At 43.7% G+C, this 18,277-nt stretch overlaps 1 protein-coding gene across 2 annotated transcripts in view; it reads right to left on the bottom strand.

The window, feature by feature from the left end:
* Positions 1–1,300: 1,300 nt before the first annotated feature.
* LOC309515422 (macrophage mannose receptor 1-like) overlaps positions 1,301–18,277 on the bottom strand; it is a 44,198-nt gene continuing 27,221 nt past the window's right edge. Inside the window, exons 20-30 of one of the 2 annotated variants that reach the window (XM_082193193.1) lie at positions 15,245–15,387; positions 13,614–13,728; positions 13,054–13,202; positions 11,488–11,593; positions 10,373–10,605; positions 9,192–9,357; positions 7,765–7,917; positions 5,903–6,013; positions 4,306–4,515; positions 2,688–2,726; positions 1,301–1,768 (exon numbers count right to left, since the gene is read on the bottom strand). In XM_082193193.1, coding sequence (XP_082049319.1) covers positions 1,539–1,768; positions 2,688–2,726; positions 4,306–4,515; positions 5,903–6,013; positions 7,765–7,917; positions 9,192–9,357; positions 10,373–10,605; positions 11,488–11,593; positions 13,054–13,202; positions 13,614–13,728; positions 15,245–15,387 — 1,655 coding nt within the window. In that variant the 3' untranslated portion in view covers positions 1,301–1,538. Of the gene's footprint in view, positions 1,769–2,687; positions 2,727–4,305; positions 4,516–5,902; positions 6,014–6,377; positions 6,507–7,764; positions 7,918–9,191; positions 9,358–10,372; positions 10,606–11,487; positions 11,594–13,053; positions 13,203–13,613; positions 13,729–15,244; positions 15,388–18,277 lie in introns of those variants that run through there. The other variant, XR_014212473.1, reaches the window with a different exon arrangement.

The following is an 18,277-nucleotide window of genomic DNA, read 5'->3' as shown; positions in this document are numbered from 1 at the left end:
ATAAAGTGGGATATCAAATCCAAACTCTTCTTCTTCTTCTCCTGGCCTCATTATGCTGAGAGCAGCAGCCAATGTGAGTTTCTGGGTTAAGGGAGCAAAGAAATATTTCTTTATCACACTGAAGGAAACAAAGAAAAGCGTAGAGCTTTAAGCCCTAATCAGAAAGGCATCCAAACAAGTAAAACGGCTGAGGCACAATCCAGATGGAAACAAACTGCATATACAAGGAATTGTTTTGCATGCAGTTGCTCTTTCTGAATCAGCACCTTGGCTGCACATATGGAGTCTTTTGTGAATCCTGACAAGTCCGCTCACCCCTTTTGGTGCGGCAGCGTTGCAGGATGGCAGAGGTTCCACAAGGGTCCTGACGACGGAACCATGGCTTCAGTGCCCTTCCTATCAGGAGCCGGATCCTGGCATGCACCCTGGCGAATGGGGATGCATGCTGGGATGTGGGCTGTGCCAGAGGGTAGAGCTGACAGAGCGTGGAGGCTCCACCGGGTCCGCCCCTTGGCCATTTAAGCAGCCTGCACTGTTTGTTCCTTCATCGGGTTTCCCCACCCACCCTTGGTTTAGGCTGATAGTCAAGAATTTTGTTGTGGCTACGGTGGTCGCCGTTCTTTATGGGGCCAGGTAGGAATTTGTCCACTGGGCAAAGTGCCTCTGACCCGATGGTTTTGCCTGCCTCATAGCAACCGTCACAACTGGACTTGGGCATTGGGGAAATCCGTGGTCTTGGATGGAGGGGAAGTTGTAGTCTCCGCCTGCCCCTCCCCTCCAAAAGCTGGGGGAGCCTTTTAAAGGGATCTAGGGGGAATGGTCATGTCCACATGCCCAGGGAGGGCCAGGGCCAAAGGCACTCCCCCAAACGGCAGTCCCTGTGGGGGTCACCCTATTTGATGCAAGTCTTAGGAACCCCCATCTGGATTGACCTAGGCGTCACTTCCAGCGGGCAGGCCAGAAGGATTTTGAATGCCCCATGCCCAAGCCAAACCTCTTTCATCTGCATTCAGTAAAGTTGTGGCCTGTTTTCATCCAAACTAGTCTTATTGGTCTCTTATTTATCTGAGTTGGGGATTGGGGAGCACGATGCTTGGACCTGCAACTGGCTCTTCAGAAAAGAGTGGAGGAGGAAGGAAGTAGGTTCACCATCCTTGGCCCTTTTCTCCCCTACCTGATGAGTGGGTTCTTAGCTTTCTTAAAGGGCTTTATGTGTGAATGGTTCACTGTTTTGTGGCAAAACTGAAGGATACCAACAACATGATCCTTAGCTTGAAAAAAAAAAAATTCCAGTAGAAAATACTCTGCATAGAATATATTTTTATTGAATAAACATTACACATTCAGAGCATTCTGCATCCTGACTCCGTTTGTAGAAAGTGCCCCTGCATATTGGGACAATTCCCAACAATGGTTACTTCTTTGAAATAAATGAATTATCAGTATAATCCTAAACCTGCTCATTCAGAAGTAAGTCCTATTAATTTCAGTGGCACTTACTCTTATGTAAATGTGCATAGCATTTGAGCCTGAATGTGTTAATCCCCCTCTTGCTTCTCCACAATAAATTCTGAGTACTGATTCTGAGAAACTATTGTGCTGTCCTGATGCGAAAGGGTCTCGACACCCGCTAGTAAAGTTTGTGGCTGTCTGTGTCTTCTTTTGTAGAAAATATAGACTGCAACACCCACAGCAATAACGATGAGGAGAGCCGGGAGAATCACCATCATCAGTCTGCCTTGCGGTAATGCTGGAACATCATCTTGCTCTACCGGGGGGGGGGGGGAATATATATATATGTAAGACGCAGAGAGAGAGCATCAAATACTTTCCCCAGCAGAACATCCATACAGACCCATACAGAAGGTTGAGCTGTTGATTCTGCCTGCCATGTCACTACTAAAGACATAGGGTTGCCATATTTCAAACGGTGAAAATCCGGACAGAAAAGTTGTTTTGCAAAATCTCAAAAAAGCCATTTTTAAACTATTTTTATGGGAAATCAGCAAAAATGGCACTACCAACATGGGCTGCCATTCACCCAGATTTCCCCGGACATTTTTCCGATTTCTGCCCAGACACTGCTGCTGACTGCAGTATTCCGTGTATGTCTGGGAAATTCCGGACATATGACAACCCTAAATGAACACTTTCAGAAAGAAAGTGAACAAAATAGTAATGAACAACTCAGAATTCTTGTACTCAAGAAGAAGGAGTCACCCAAGATGATGAGTGATGTCTCAGTTAGAGAGTTCATTGAGGCCCCAATTATCCCACGTAAAAGAGGCATCCATGCTGCTACAGCCCCTCCAATATGGGGTCAGAGTGAGTGCCAGGAGTGCCAACTTGGCCCTGTGATTGTGGGGGCCATGCCTTTGGAGTCTGTGACAACTTACAGTTACTAGTCTGTTTCTGTGTGGCAGCTGCCGTTTCCCTCCCAGAATGCCCTAGAACAATGCTACATCTGGATAATTAATTTTTTGGGGGTGGGATGGGAGTAAATGTTTGCCAGCAGTCATTTTAAGGATGCCCACTACCTGTCAAAGGTAATCCTCTCAAAATACCCTCAGACATTTGTCTCTTTAATTTTGAATTGGAAGGTTTTTTGGGGGGATGTTTAGTCCAGTGCTCCAAATAACATACATGCCTATACTTTTAACTTGGTTATTTTCATAAAACAGTCTTACCTGTACTTTTTGTAGGTACTCCACTTGCCTCTTCAAAAACTGTAAAATAAAGGATATGCTTAAGGGGCAATAAAATATACCATAGCAAATTACACAATGAAGCTAATGTAACAAGGGATTTCTAGGTTCCCCTATATAATCAGCTGTGGTCAAGAGTCTGGCTTCATCTCTTTGAGATAGTTGAGGTTTCTGAGCACTTTTCAAAGGCAGACCCACTTAGTGCACATGAAAATAATCCAAGCAGGATTTAACTAAGGTGTGTGGCCAAATGAGATATCTCAAGGAATGTGAGCAGCTCATGCACTGGCTTTAACTGCGGAGATGCACTCTTGGCCACCAGAGAGACCTAGGCATCTGTGCTCAGAAGCATGTCAAAACTGTGAACCTATGTCTTCAGGGGGCATGTTACCCGTTCCGGCACAGGCTGAATCCTTATTCCCTGTTCTGCCTTCCAACTGACCAAGAGCTCCTCTATCTTGCCGGATTGAGTTTCAGTTTGTTCGCCCTCATCCAGTCCATTGCAGATGACAGGCATGGTTTAGAACTGAGACAGCTTCCTTGGATTTACAGTGGTGCCCCACAAGACGAATGCCTCGCAAGACGGAAAACCCGCTAGACGAAAGGGTTTTCCGTTTTGGAGGTGCTTCGCAAAATGAATTTCCTATGGGCTTGCTTCGCAAGACGAAAATGTCTTGCGAGTTCCTGCGGGTTTCCCCCCCTTCCCCCCTTTTCCCCAAGCCGCTAAGCCGCTTAACAGCTGATCCGCTAAGCCGCTTATCAGCTGATCCGCTAAGCCCGCTAAGCCGCTAATAGCACTAATCCGCTAAGCCGCTAATGGGCTTGCTTCGCAAGATGAAAAAAACGCAAGACGAAGAGACTCGCAGAACAGATTCTTTTCGTCTTGCGAGGCACCACTGTAGGTGGAAAGGAGAAATAGAGCTAGGTAGGTGTCATCAGCATATGGGTGACACTGAACTCTGAAACCCCAGACAACCGCCCGCAGAAGTTTCATATAAATATTAAATAGCATGCGGGGCAGAACAGAACTCTGAGGGACAACACAGAACAACAGCCAATACTGTGCCTCCAAGTCCCATCCCAGCAAGGCAGCACAAAAGGATACCACGGTTGGTGGTATCAAAAGCTGCTGGAAGGTTCAGCAGAACCAACAGGGCCACACTCTTCCTGTCCAACTCCTGGTATAAGTCATATGCCAAGGCCACAAAAGCCATCTTAGTCCCATAAGCAGGCTTGAAACTAGAAACCCACCCCATCTGGGCAGCAGAACCATAGACGTGAATTCATGGATAAATTTAAGAAGAGGACAGATAAAGATATACTTCTAGTACTATGAATCTAGCCAGAGAAAAGTTAGACAGGAGTGTATTATTGATTCTATACAAGTCTCCAGTCCTATTTTTCTAGAAAAAGAGATGCTGGAACTCACCATGAACGCCTGTCTTTTCTTATAATGGCAATGGCACCCGCCTGATAGGTGCTGGAAATGAGTTCCAGTGAATTATGGCTGAAAAAAGACCTGCAAGTCTTCTCAGCATTCAGATACTGCTTTGTATCATAGGTATCACTAAATCAACGATAATAAACATTGAAGTCTTACCTTTGTTTGTTTTACAAATAAATCCACGTGAATGTACGCAGTCTCCCCTGATCCACTCTCCACTATCACCGTACATGAAAATGCATTGGTTCCAATAGTCAGGAAGACCAGAAGAAGGTCCCATAAATTCATATTCTGGATCAAATATGGGGTATTCACCTTTCCAGTTAATAAAATCCAATGCAGTGTTATCTTCCCATACCCATTCTCCTAATTACAAAAGTACATGATTGTTATAATGACTATAAAGGGAAGAGCAACACGTTGTAATGCATTCTATATTGAAAATTCATTTTAAAAGTATACTTGCTGTTCTTCTTCTGAAGCTTTTTCAGTCTGGAACATATGCATGCAACCTCAATTATTGTATAATACATTGCTGATATAAGCTTATGTCCTACATTTTTCTGCTTGTGAAAAATGGTGAGGATATCTCTGATTTCTGCCATTGCTGCCCCCCTTGTCCCCAAACCATATATTTTCGAATGGCTGCTGGCTCTCAGAAACAACATTTTGATAAAGTTATGTGGTTGTCCTGTGAAAGATGGGGCACTTCAGATCAAAGCCATAATTAACATTGTCAGTTGCTAAACCTCTTGTTCTCCTTTCTCTAAACTAGGAAATACATGTTTTTCATACTTGAAAACTGTTTTGCTAAATCAGTAGCAAATCCCAACAACTCTGTTTTGGTGGCAAATGACTAGCTCTTCTATCTTCATATAATGAACTGAATTAACAATCAAGTAGTAGAATGAGAAGAGGAAACTATCTCTCCCCCCTAAATTTATTAAGTCTGACAATATGGAAGTTTCAGGCAGTCAAATGCAATGCATGTTTACTCAGGCAGAAGTCATAAATGGCTTGGGATCAGGCAACCTGAAGACTACCTGAACCTATTTTAAAAGTGCGCAGATCTTCCTAAGATGCCCTTTTATCTGTCCCACCTACACCAGGTGTCTATTTTAGAGGAAGTTGATAATGGACCTTCTCAACAGCTGCTCCAAGGATTTGAATTCCCTGCCAAGGAAGGCTCATTTTGCCCCCTCGCTGAAGGGACTACATGCTTTTGAGTTAATGAGAGTTTTGGCCTACTAAGATGATGTGGTTGGAAGTACTCTCTGTTTTCATCAGTAATTTTTTTAAAAAGTTTTAACATGCAGCCAATTTAAATGTTCTTCTTAAAGTTGTTTCTCCAATGGTTTGATATTGCTTCTTTATCATGACTTTTTATTGTGGATTTAATTATTGTTAGACACCTCTCTTCCATGGCTTGCACTAGGATGTGGGGAAAGGGTACAAGAAAGCAAATGACAATTCCCTTGGAGGGGCAGAAGGCAAAATGTTAACGGACATGCCAGGAGATATTACTCTGAACATGAGTGAGGTTTTTCCCCCCTGAATGCTTGCCAAGAGTAGTCATAAATGCAAACAGGGATGAATTTGCTAGCTCTGTTTGCTAACACTGACGGTATTTCCAGCTGAGCTCTTTCATTTCATAAAGAAATAAATGTGTGCCATATTTTAACATACTTATATACATGGATAAATATTACAAATCTGTTATCTTAAAAATAAATATTAAATGTAAAGCAATCACCATCTATATTTTTGAATAATCCTATCCAAAATTCTCGTCGACGGAATTGCTGAGTGTGTTCCACCAAAAATTCCTGCTCAGCTAAATCTTCTATTGAAGTCAAGGTGCTACCTAGAAAACATCAAATGGGTAAAGTCAACTCATTAAAATTTGTCTTCCCATTAAAAATAAACATGAAGCAGCCCATTAGGCTAAGACTGGTACTGGCAACAATATGAAGTTATAGAGATCTAAGAGAAAGTGTCTGCCCAGTGGAGGCTGATCCTTTCAGAGCCGTAGGGCATTGCCCCACCAAACTCAATGTGCCCTCGGCCAGCCCCACTTTTTTACTTATAACTGAGGGGCTGCACTTGCTGTCTGTCTCAGAGTTGCCTTTGTGTAAGTCAGCAGGGAGGAGGATGGGGACAAACTGGAGCTGGTTGGGTTCTGCCTATCATTGGCTTTAGCTCTGCCAACTTGTGTTGGCTTCACTTACTGTTGGCTTCCCTGCCTTCTGCCCTCCGAGTCCAAATGGGCACCAGCCTCTACTGTATATCCATGTCTTTCAAATCTTTGTGATTGCTGTTCAATTGGTTAATGTTTTAGTGGAGAAGAACCTTTGTAACTTCGTCCGTTTATTAAGTGCATAATGAAAAAGAAAGCCATTCAGTCAAATTTCAACAGAAAATAATTTGCAAGGTAGATGCTTCACAAAAAATGGAGCTTTAATACTTTAAAAAAAATCACCATAATTCGCCCTGTTCTTCAAGTTACAGTACACTAAAAACATTTCTACAGCTTTCTAACATCAACCCAAGAGAAAGCTAACACTCTATCAAGATATTTTATATTGATAAGTTGGGGGAAAGATCATCAGAAGACAGAAGCAAAAGTACAGTGTGCTTTTGATGTCATGTCTGCTGTGCCAGCCTCTAAAGCAGAAGCAATTTAATTAATTCATTTTTTTAATCAAATGGAAATTGTTGCAATGTGATCCATCAGTCTGAAGCAGGATACAAGTTTCATTTAATGAGCTGCAGTGATGCAAGGAGAAATAATAGTATAAGTAATCTGGACTGGTAGATATGGTGGGAAGGAAATGAAAACTGAATGGAGACTTGCTGGCAGACCAAGATGGCAGCAACAGTGGGGTGGGTGACAGCACCTTTCTAGGGAAATGAAGACATGAGTTAGTGAAACTCATTTTCAAGGCACTGGCAACTCTACCCACTTCATCTCCCCTATGTTTGCCTTCATTCGCAAAGTCTTGCATTAGGCACCTACATCACCACCAGGAAAAAGGCACTGCCATTTGCACATACCATTGTAATTCCCCCAACAGTGGAGAAATACTCAGTGTGGGCTCATACATATTTAGGGGAAATTAAAATGGCAAGCCACAGAAACCAAGCTTTCTGACCACACCATGCCTGCTTGGGAAGAAAGCAAGTGAAGGGGAGAAAGACTGGATGGTGAGTCCATCAGAGGAGAAGGCTCAGGACAGCAGCCTAATGGTGTTGATTCCTGGTGTCCGGCCTGTATACTGGTCTCTCTCAATATTCTTTTAATGCTAAAACTTTCTGTTGTTGGATTCAGAAAATAATAAATAAGTTTCTGGGTGAAGGGTTATTTCTTCCATTCCTCCTGGTTTGTCCAACCCTATGAATCTTACTGATTAAAACAACACAGTTTTCATCCAGAGAACCCCACTGCCCCAAAGATAGCACACATTTGTTGTTGGCAGGAATTTCAGCCTCTGTCTCTGGTCAAAGTTAAGAATCCTGTATCCACTATAAGCCCCACTGAACTCAAAGGGACTGTTCTATCTATAGTATTGGATACTAACCACCACTACCACTGATCTGATTCGAAATGGCACCCACCTAGCTGAGCACATCTTATGAATGCTTCTGCCCATGTATCTGACGTAGGGTAGAATTGATAGCAATGAGTCCGAGAAGGAACCCAAGCTTTTGGGTATCCTTTTGATGAAGGGCATTCTCCTAGGCGCTGTGGTGCTTCCGCTGGGATGTCACCTGTTATGGAAAAAACATATTTTTCTTTTTTTTCAAAAAATTATAGTCACCTGAAAAATCTATAAATACTAGGGGTGTGAAAAACATTTGGACAAATCATGCATCAGGAGATGAAGCAGGGTACCTTAGAGGAAATTTGGGCTTGTACCAGGTGAAATGGAATCTGTTTGCACTATTTGCACAAAGCAGGGGCCATGGAAGTGCTTGATGGCAATCCAGATATTTGTGCAGCAGCTGCAGGTTTGCAGCTTATGAAGGTAAAACAGGAAGACACCCAAAGAGTTTGATGAAGTACTAACACCGAGGGGAGGGGCAGGTCAGGAAGCATGGTCAAGAAAATGGTCCCGACAGATTTGTCTTTGAGGCTTTAAAGCCCTTGGCCCACCAGCCCCTCGTGAAATCCCTTGAGACTTCTCAGCCTCCAACTGGATCTTGAAATTGCCCTGTGAGAAGCAGGAAGCTGATGCTCACCCCGTCCTGGAGCTGCCATGCCACTGGACAAATGTGCTCCACTCACAAGGGCATGTAGAGCAACGATTGAAACAAACTGCTTCAGACAAGAGCTTGCTGAATGTGAAAATGAGTGTACCAGAACACCAGCATCACATGACGGGGGAAGGTACAGCAGACATCGCAGTGGGGAGGGGACAAGGAAGGGGAGCTTTGTTTTGATTGACAGGTCAAACTCGCATCAAAGGGGGAAAGAAAATCCTTTCATTCTTTCTCACCACAAAATGAATTTTCAAGGTGCCTAGCTCAAAGACCCCTGGACAGATGACAGGGTGTGCTTTTTAACCCACACATGCTTCTCTCATGTTTTCATTTTTCAGACCAATTTGTCTACAAAGAATTATGGGATAATGTTATGCATCCCAAAACTGTAACATCTGCTCTTGTGGGTAAAGCATTGCAGTGAACCTCCTGAAACATGGAAGGATTAATAGCTTTAGAAAGTCAACATCGCCTGAAAATAAAAATTAGAAAGTTGTAAATGTTTTCTTAAAAACAACAACGCTCCTATGTCTCTTCAGTTAAAACCAGTGGGACCTAAATGGAGTTATCTGATACTGGATTCTTTATTGTAAACTCCACTCTATTTTCACTGATCTATTTGTTATCATTTGATAGTTTGAATAGTGCCATATTGTTCATTTATTTCCTATGAAAGAGGCAGAAGTACCAAGAACATTTTCTCATCTCTGTGCTCAAATGGGGACCTTATTGAAATTAGAGTTTGATGTCTCATATTAAAACAGATATTTTTCTTTGATTACCATGATGTCGGTCACAGACAGTGAAGAATGTTTCATTGCAAGTTCCTGTTTTCCAGTGACCATCAAGGTCTAGGTAGACACAGGCTATCTTCTGCTTTGGCTCTTCAGGAGCCCAATTAGTATATGTCAGTCTCCGGTTGTTGATCCACTTGTATTGCTCACCAGTCTAAAATACAAATGCACAGTGGAACAACACTTGAAAAAACCCTTTGAGGTTCATTTCCCATAAGATGCACTGCATGTGATTTACTTTGGCTTCTCCTTCATTCTAATGTCCACACACATTCACTCCCTTAATAATCTTTCAGGAAAGTCATTCTGCTATTGTTATATTTACAACATCTGAAGTAATATGGAAAGGTAGTTGCCTCCATTAATATATGCTGGCTGTAAGCCCTTGTGTGTGCATTTGCTGCAGAAAGAAGCAGCATGAAGAAAAGAGAATGTAAATGCAGCTGCACAGCAGAAAACATCTTGAATTGCTTATCTTCTTGTCTGACAACTGACCTTTATATAGGACTTATAAACATAATGTATAATAATTATTATTTTATTATTTGTACCCCGTCCATCTGACTGGGTTGCCCCAGCCACTCTGGGGGGTATAGGATTTACAAGAGATAAGACCTGTGCGTTGGAGAATTAAGTTACTGCATGAGGAACCTTTTTCTTTTCACAGATGAGAGTGAAGGCAAAGCTGCTGCTGCTGCTGCTGCTGCTGCTGCTGCTTCTTCTTCTTCTTCTTCTTCTTCTTCTTCTTCTTCTTCTTCTTCTTCTTCTGTTTAATCACATGCATGCCACCCTAGCAGGATTCTGTACAGGAGTTGGTACTCCTGAGAATGCTCATGAAAGGTATTACTGTTCTTTTAAATCATATTATTTAATGGATATTATTTCTGAATGGGCAATTCCTCTGAGGGTGTGTGTATGAGAAACAGAAAAGGATTTTCTCTCTGGGAGATAAACAAGAAATGCAGAGTGATTGAGTTGCCTTTGGCTGGAGGGACTCTCTTTTGGGTTATTATGGATGTTTATACATTATCAATTGGTTATATCCAAAGCTGTTTGGGGGAAGTTATGCTCAATAAAATGAGTTAATATAAGCCCTGCACTTTCTAACTACACACCTTTGAATACAAACCTTTGATGTGAATACACTAATGTTAACTGCATATACTCACCATTTTGCTGTTCAAGCCAATCCACATGGGCTGCCTATATTTTAACACCTGTAGCCACAGGAATGACTGAATGTAGGGATTCCAAATGCTGGCAAGCTCTGCCTGTTCAGAATTGCATTTTTTCCTGGCCTCTTCCCATGTCATTTTGGGGCCAGCAAGAGAGTAACTGCTGTTTCCAAAGAGGGTATAGCCAGAGGCTGGAATCGTCATTTCAGAGCGTGATAATGCAAGGTCTATAGGGAAGCAATAAAGAGAAAAGGCAAAAGCTCATTTTACACATTACACTATCCTTAAATTTCATTTCACCTGACACCGAAACAGTTCTGTTTTAAACTGAGGTTGGAAGGCCACCTGTCAGGGATTCTTTAGTTGTGATTCATGCATTGAAGAGGGTTGGACTTGATGGCTCTACCATTCTATGATTCTGTTAAATTTCTGAATACATTCATCCTGCAACATCTTATACAAAGCTGAAATGAAACATTTAGAAACCTTGTTGTGTACTTTTAAATGTGGACAAGTCCAAGTTTTAATTAAAGACAGATCTGCATCAGACCACAGAATACATTTTCTTTACAATCAAATTCCTAATAAGTATTCACAGACCTATTTGAAACCCATCTTCATTGTTTCCAAAGACTATGCAGTTTTTCAAGGTGGGTTCAATAAACACCCTCCAAGGAGTGTGGCTGTACAAATGGGGTTTGGGTCTTTTTAAAAAAAATTAAAAAATTGAACAGGTCAGTGGAGAAGCCGGTGATTTGATCAACTGAACTGGGCTCCATATTATTACACTAGAAGAGAACTAAACCTATGTCAGCAGCCTCATACTGTCCTATTTTTAGGATGAGCTGTAGAAAAATCAAGTTGCATATCGGTAGGCACATATAGTAACTACAGTTCTTTGGCATCACGGTTCACTTCAGTGCATGTATAAAATTATGCTGTCATGACTGCTGCTTTCTTTGCTATATAATAGGGAGTATGGAATCTCTACTACATTGCTGACAATCCGGTTTTCTTTCTGGCCAAAATGAAATGGCACAGAAAACAGGTTGGGACTCATTAAGATGGATTTAGCAATGTTCTCTGTTACTTCTCTTCTAAACACGTACCGGTGTTTCTTTGACAGATGTAGCTTTTCTTTGAATAACAATTTCCACTTCTCCAATTTCCTGCCTCTCTTTCAGGTTCCTTTGTTATAAAAACACAGACGGTTTTCTAAGGAACGAAAATGTAAGAAAGTAACAAGTCAAACAAGAGCCACCTTACTCTTTGCCTTTGCACACCTGATGTCTGCCTCTCTTCCCTACTTAATGCTCCACCCACTGATAACCATGGATTACTCTGGACCACCCAACCAGATGTAACCCACAGTGATCCAGAGCTATATCAACCTTACTCAACTGATGCCTGGATCTCCCCAAATCAGCCTGTTTTGGTTTGAAACACACCCACCCCAATTTTTGTGTGATTTTCATCATTCAAATTATTTTACATTCACTATAACCATACATTAAAGAATTAAACATTGACTTCCCTTCCACCTTTCCACAGCTTCCTCCAACCATCCATTGCAGCTGCACATTCTAGTCATTCCTTATCTTTTCTTTCTCATTGTATCTCAACATAACTTATACTGCTGAATTTAAACCTACTAATGTTCTAATCTGTCTGCAGTGATTCCTCATGTACTCTAGAAACATTTTCCCACCCTCCTTAAATATGCTTTCCTCTTGTTCTCTAATTCTGCTGGTTAAACTAGCCAGTTCTGCATATTCTGTCATCCTCAACTGCCATTCCTCCCTCATTGGGACTGCTCTCTCCCCCTCCATTTTTGAGCATATAAAATCCGAGCTGCAGTTGTTGCATAGATAAATACTCTCTTTTTTTTGGGGGGGGGTGTCCTTGGAGATGTCTGACTATTATTCCAAGAAGAAATGCCTCTGGTCTTTGTTTTGGTCTGAAACTTGGTCAAATTTGTTATACAGCCCTTGTATTGCAAGGCCCTTTCCACCTGGCCTAGGAGGCAGGGCCCAGACTCACCCAGCCCTACTATGTTAAATACCGTATGCATTCTGTAGTTGACCTCCTTTGCAATGTTTTATTTTGAAATCTTTAAGATATTTTAGTTTTCTGTTACGTTGCTTTGACTGTATACTCTATATTTGACTTTCTTCAGATTGTTTTATTTATGTTTTATTGATTTAATATGCTGTAAACCCCTTTGAGGTTTTTCTTAAAAATATAAAGCGGTATTGAAATTAAATAAATAAAAATAAAATAAATACTACAGAGGACATTTCTTGTTTTAAGGGGCAGGAGGCGGAGAGTAACATTGATTACATTTTGATTGGGATTTCTTGGACCCACTGAATCCGTTGTCTAATCTGTTGCAGTCATTTTGAATCCCAATTCTTTTATAGCAATGGTTTTCAACCTTTTTGAGTCCATGGCTCCCTTGACCAACCACATTCATTCTATGGCTCCCCTATGGAAGCCACTTACACTGGGGTTCTGTTATAGGATGCACGTAATTGGGGATTTCTGCGTTCTGCCCCTTTTCGACACCAGTTTTACTTGCAATTTTGCAGTCTGCTGGGAGGGATTAGATATCCACTATGACAGTAGCTTCATGGATTCAAAAGAAAGAGATGAAAGCCCACACAGGCAGTACTTACATCATAATTCCCAAGTGGGAAGCCTTTGGCCCAGTTTGTATAATAGACAACACTTCTATCTTTCCATACAAATGTGCCTCGACTAAAAGTATTACTCAGTCCAATCCAAGGATCAGTGGAAGCACGTTGTAACTGCAGTGTCAGGAATGCTGAATGAAAATAAAGACACATATTTACATGACAGATTTGTTAAACTAATGCCCTTTATCTAATAAATGGTTAGTATCACTAGATTCTAATCATGGCTAGAATCACATTCCAGTAATTCCTCTAACAGGAAGATACCTTGAGTAGGAGTGCCAGGACTTTTCAAATATGAGGCCACTCCCTATACAATATTTGCACACATCTGCAGTCACGCTCATAACTGGCTGGGTGTAGTGGAGAATAGGGATTGGGGTGGGGGTTTGTGGAGCTGTGAGGGGATGGGGAACATGGAGCTGGGGTGAGGTGGTTACATAAAGAAAGAAAAGTTGGCAATGGAATGGAAACTGGTGGGTGGGCAGAGTTGGCTACTAGGGGAAGCAGCCCCTAGAGTGTTTTAAAACAACTGACCGCACCTTGAACGACTTTGTTTGGAATACTAGCCAGGTTTCCTCCTAGATCTTCACAAGTAGCTTGTGCATCAGACCAGTTTTTTCTTTCTTCTTCATGAAGGCCAAATAGTTGGAAGCACTGTGAGGGAGAGGGTGTGATAGGAATTTTATGGTCTTAGATATATGGTAATGTTCATAAGCGTACCAACCAAGCACGTACATAGATCAGCACAAGAAGACCAACCTGGAACCATTTTGATTCCTAAACTGACCAAATGTTTTCTCTGCAAGGTCAAAGGAAAATGGAAAAGCCTCCCCATTGTCTTTTCCTTCACAAATCCTGTCTTAAGGGTATGTTTTTGTTTGAATAGGGTGTGACCCTGTGACCTGGTCCAGGAACTAAGTATTTATCACTACAAAAGACTGGCCAGGCTACCCAGGCAATCTGATCAAGCAACAACGACAGGAGAAAAACAACATTCAAATTTCTGTTTTAAGACCGCCTTTTCTGCCTTTTTCTGTGATGTAGGTATGATGTATCTGAGGGGTGGTCTTAGGTTACACCCCTTCTGTGATGTATGTATGATGTTTCTGGGGGTGGTCTTGATCTACAGGGTGGCAATTTCAAAAGTCTTTATAAGGCCTTCTGCGCCATTTTTCTGGGTTCCTCCTCTCTCCTGCGGGTGAGGGGAGCACCCTGTTGCAACAGATCAATAAAGATCAAGCTTACTAGCTGCTTTGCTTCTCAATATTCTCTGGTTGGCCTCTGTTATTTCTCTCCTACCAATAGGGAACTTATGTAATGACTCTATATGGGCTCTTGGATACCCCATAAGGGAAAAGGGCAATTTTTGTTTACAACAGGGGAAACTTCAAAATTCCATCACCCATGAATTGTTTAATGCAGTCAAGAGTCACGAAACGGTGCCGGGATAGCAGTAGCAGAAACTGATAGTTTAACTGGGTTTTAGAGTCATTGTAACCACCCCACCCCCGATTCATGAACTGGAGGGGGAATCCCATGGGATCAGGGTTGGGGAGAAATCATGTACTCTAGAAAGGGCAGTTATCTCTGCTGATAGCTCTGCAAGTGCAGATATGCCATTGAGAGAGGGCCTAAATCACATGATGCCATCAGACAAGGATGGAGGAAGGCAGAAATGAGGAACAAGGCTCTTCAAAGTGTTGGCTCTAGGAGGCCTGGAAAAACAGCATTGGGGCTCTGCGTTAGGGAGCAAAACAGTCTGTATTTTTTCAGATGGTCATTTAATAAATGCTAATTTAACTTTAAAGCACGAAAAAATGCTGAACACTTAGTTTGAAGCCACTTTCAATGCTCTTTTCTGTAGCTTGCATATATCTTGAGCTTTTAAAATGCCAATTCCCCTATTTGACAATTAGGTTTTGTTTTGTTTTAGTTTACATTATTTATCACTTTCACTGTTACTTCCTTTTTTGCAGCTCAACAGACCTTTTCAGTCTTCATAGCATGTACTGAAGGCTGAGGGAGGATGTGGAATCTATAGAACAGAACTATGGACATGGAGGGCAATCTGTGCATATTCAACTACTCTGGAAAAGTATTCATTGTCTGTGCCATAGTATCTGAAAAAAGGCTGATATACCAATATATTTGCAAAAGCTGTATTAGTTACCTTGTTACCGAAGAAGTGCCAGCCTTGTGGACAGCCCCCAAGAGGTTCAGGCGTTGTCGGAGCAATAGTTGAAGGGGCAGAACTGTTACGCCTTTCGCAGATAAATCTATGCTCCATTTCACAATTGATGTCATTCCATAAGCCTGAACAGATAAGTTGCTACGAGTCAACAGGTAAGCTCAAATCACTAGTACAGCCCATCAGGTACGTATTCCAAGTGATAGCTTAGCAACAAAAATAAAATGCAACAATAACAGCTGTACTGCAAGTATACTATGCTGTTTCATATAGGAGGTGATTTATAATGTAATATATATATATGTGGAGTACTTCATATTAGAAATGACTTAATTAAAGCCTCCAAGTTATTAAAACAACATATAAACCAGTGTTTCCCAGCCTTTTTTGGGCAAAGGCACACTTGTTTCATGAAAGAAAATCTCGAGGCACACCACCATTACAGCCCCGTGACGTCAGCGCGCAGCATCACGCCGGGAGGGACATGAATTGCTAGCAAATTACATAATCACCTCCTTGAGGGCTGGCTCATCTTCTCCGAAGGCAGAACCCCATTAATTAACAGCACAGACTCACACCATAGCCAAGACGAGGGGGGAAAACCTCAGTCATGCACAGTCATGCACATGTGGGGGCTAAATGAGGACGAAGACCGGGCAGAGAGCAGGGTTCAAATCACCCCACCTGGCCAGGACAATCCCTGGGTGCTCCCTTGGGCCACTCGCCTGACCCACCTCGCAGGGCTGTTGTTGCGAGGATAACACGGGGAGAACCACGCGCGCCCCCGGGAGCTCCTTGGAGGAGAAAGCGGGCGATGAATGCAATGCATGAAATATATGAGAGGCGACCAGGTTTTGCAGGTGAGGGGCCCCCGCCAGCCTCCGCTTCCAACACCCGGCGCAACGACGCCGAAGTTTCCTCCCGGGCTCGGCTCGGGGAGCAGCGCTGCTCCCCCCCGGCTCCCCTTCGCCCTCCCGGCTCTCTCTGCCGCCCACTGGGGACCCCCCTCACCTGCCAAGTCCGGAGCGCCAGTGGAAGTTGCATGCATGCATGCAGGGCGCCGCGTTGCCATTGCATTGCACTGCACTCCACGCAACGCCTGCACGCATGCATTGCCTTGCATGCCCGCCAAGGGGTCTCCCCGCGGTCCGATGCGTCCCCTCCGGCGCGGATGCAGCATTGCAAAAAGAAAACCCCCCCGACGCAGCCCTACCTGGGGGGCAGCCTCCGCCTCCGCCGCTCCGCCTCCGCGGGGATCCCCGGGCTCCATCCTGCCGCCCGATCTCCGCGGGGGTGCAGGCAGGCTGCGCGGGGTCTGCGCGGAAGAGCCCCTGCCCGCCCGGCCGCCGCCGCTGCGCTCATTCCATGGAGAAGAGCGCTTCAAACAAAACGCCCGGCCCGCCAGGCCACGCTGGGAAACGTAGTTTGCGCACCCCGCGCGGGCGCGGAGCCCAAGGGCGAGGAGACTACGGATCCCGGGAGCCCCCGCGCCGGGGACGGAGAGGCCGGGTGCAGGGATGGTGGGCGAGCGAGTGAGTGAGTGGCAGCCGCCAAGCCTTGGCCGAGAGCCAGGAAGGGCCTCCCCGGAGGAGGAGGAGGAGGAGGAGGAGGGAGGCGCAGAGCGGGAGGGAGGGAGGGAACCCCAGGGGTCATCTAGTGACGGCGCCCCAATCGAAAATTTGACTTTAAAAAAAAAATCTTTCAAATTTTTTAATTTTTCCCGCGGCACACCAGGCAACATCTCGCGGCACACTAGTGTGCCACGGAACAGTGGTTGGGAAACACTGATATAAACAACAAGTCGGGGTAGTGTTTCCTAAACTCTCTCTTGCTGTACTCCTTTGCTCAGAGAATGCTGAATTACAACCCAATCCTAACCATGTCTAGTCAGAAGTATTTGATTGGTATCTGTGATGGAAAGCTCAGGTAGGCCAGAGTGTGGTGATGCAGAGAGCTAAGTTGCAGCCTTACTCTGACTGGCTGCGGGTGCAACTAGCCAGAGCAGGGCGGGCTCACCACTTTGGGAGGGAAAAAGGAAAAGCAGTTGAGAGTTGAGTTCCTGGCATTCATCTGGATAGTTTAAATAGCCTCTGAGCAGGGTGTATTCCGCCCTGAGGAAAATATCCACAGCCAGAGAAAGAAGTCTCTGAGCTTAGATTGAAAGCTAGTGATGAGTGTCCTTCAAGAGTATAAGAACCAGGTAGCTGAATTCGAGGCAGGAGAAGTGGAGTTGCAAGGGAACACTCTACGTGGGTCTCAGTTCAGTAGGAAGGGAATAAAACTTCCAGTGAGAGAAGTATAACTCCCAAAAGATAGGTTGGGTGGGGTGATCCCCTGGTCTGGTATACTAATAGAGGAGCCTCAGTAATTTGATTTACAGAAGGTTGGGAAACTGACAGAAAGTACCAACTTGTTTCAGACAGGGGTGTAGCTTGGTGGGCAGGAGGCCCATAGGCCTGGGCCCACAAATTTGGGCAGGGGGGACACGAACCAAGTGCCCAACACAGGGATTCCCACCCTGCCCTGCCTGCTGCCGAATCCCTCACTGAATAGCCACGTGGCCAACACGGGGGGGGGGGCTGACAAGTGGCCGCCTGGGCTCCCCCCTACACAGGGAGGCGGGCAGCACAGCGCAGTCCTGTGACCCCTCCATGACATCTATTATTATTATTATTATTATTATTATTATTATTATTATTATTATGTTTCTTGAAAGAACTCTATCTCCTGACAAAATCTTTTGTTTTACCCGTTTTGTTGTAAAATAAAATCCTTCTCCTGTTTAACTTCCCTATGTCTCCAAGTACCAGAGTTTTCTTTTGTATGATAGCAAAAATAGCTAGTAGTAGTAAGAGGCCCCATGCCTCAGTATCCTTTAAAACACTTTAATACCCTGTCCTATCCAAAGGAAGACAATGATTGAGGTTTAACATAATGGATTATCCTCGGTTTAATGTTTTAATTTTGGATGGAATAGTGATTGTGGTTCAGTGTGTGGTGCCTACTCATATTAAT

The sequence above is a fragment of the Podarcis vaucheri genome (genome assembly GCF_965113315.1).
Source record: "Podarcis vaucheri genome assembly, chromosome: 12".
NCBI classification, from domain to species: Eukaryota; Metazoa; Chordata; class Lepidosauria; order Squamata; family Lacertidae; genus Podarcis; species Podarcis vaucheri.
The sequence above is the reverse complement of the archived record's forward strand: the minus strand, read 5'-3'. Positions and strand labels throughout refer to the sequence as shown.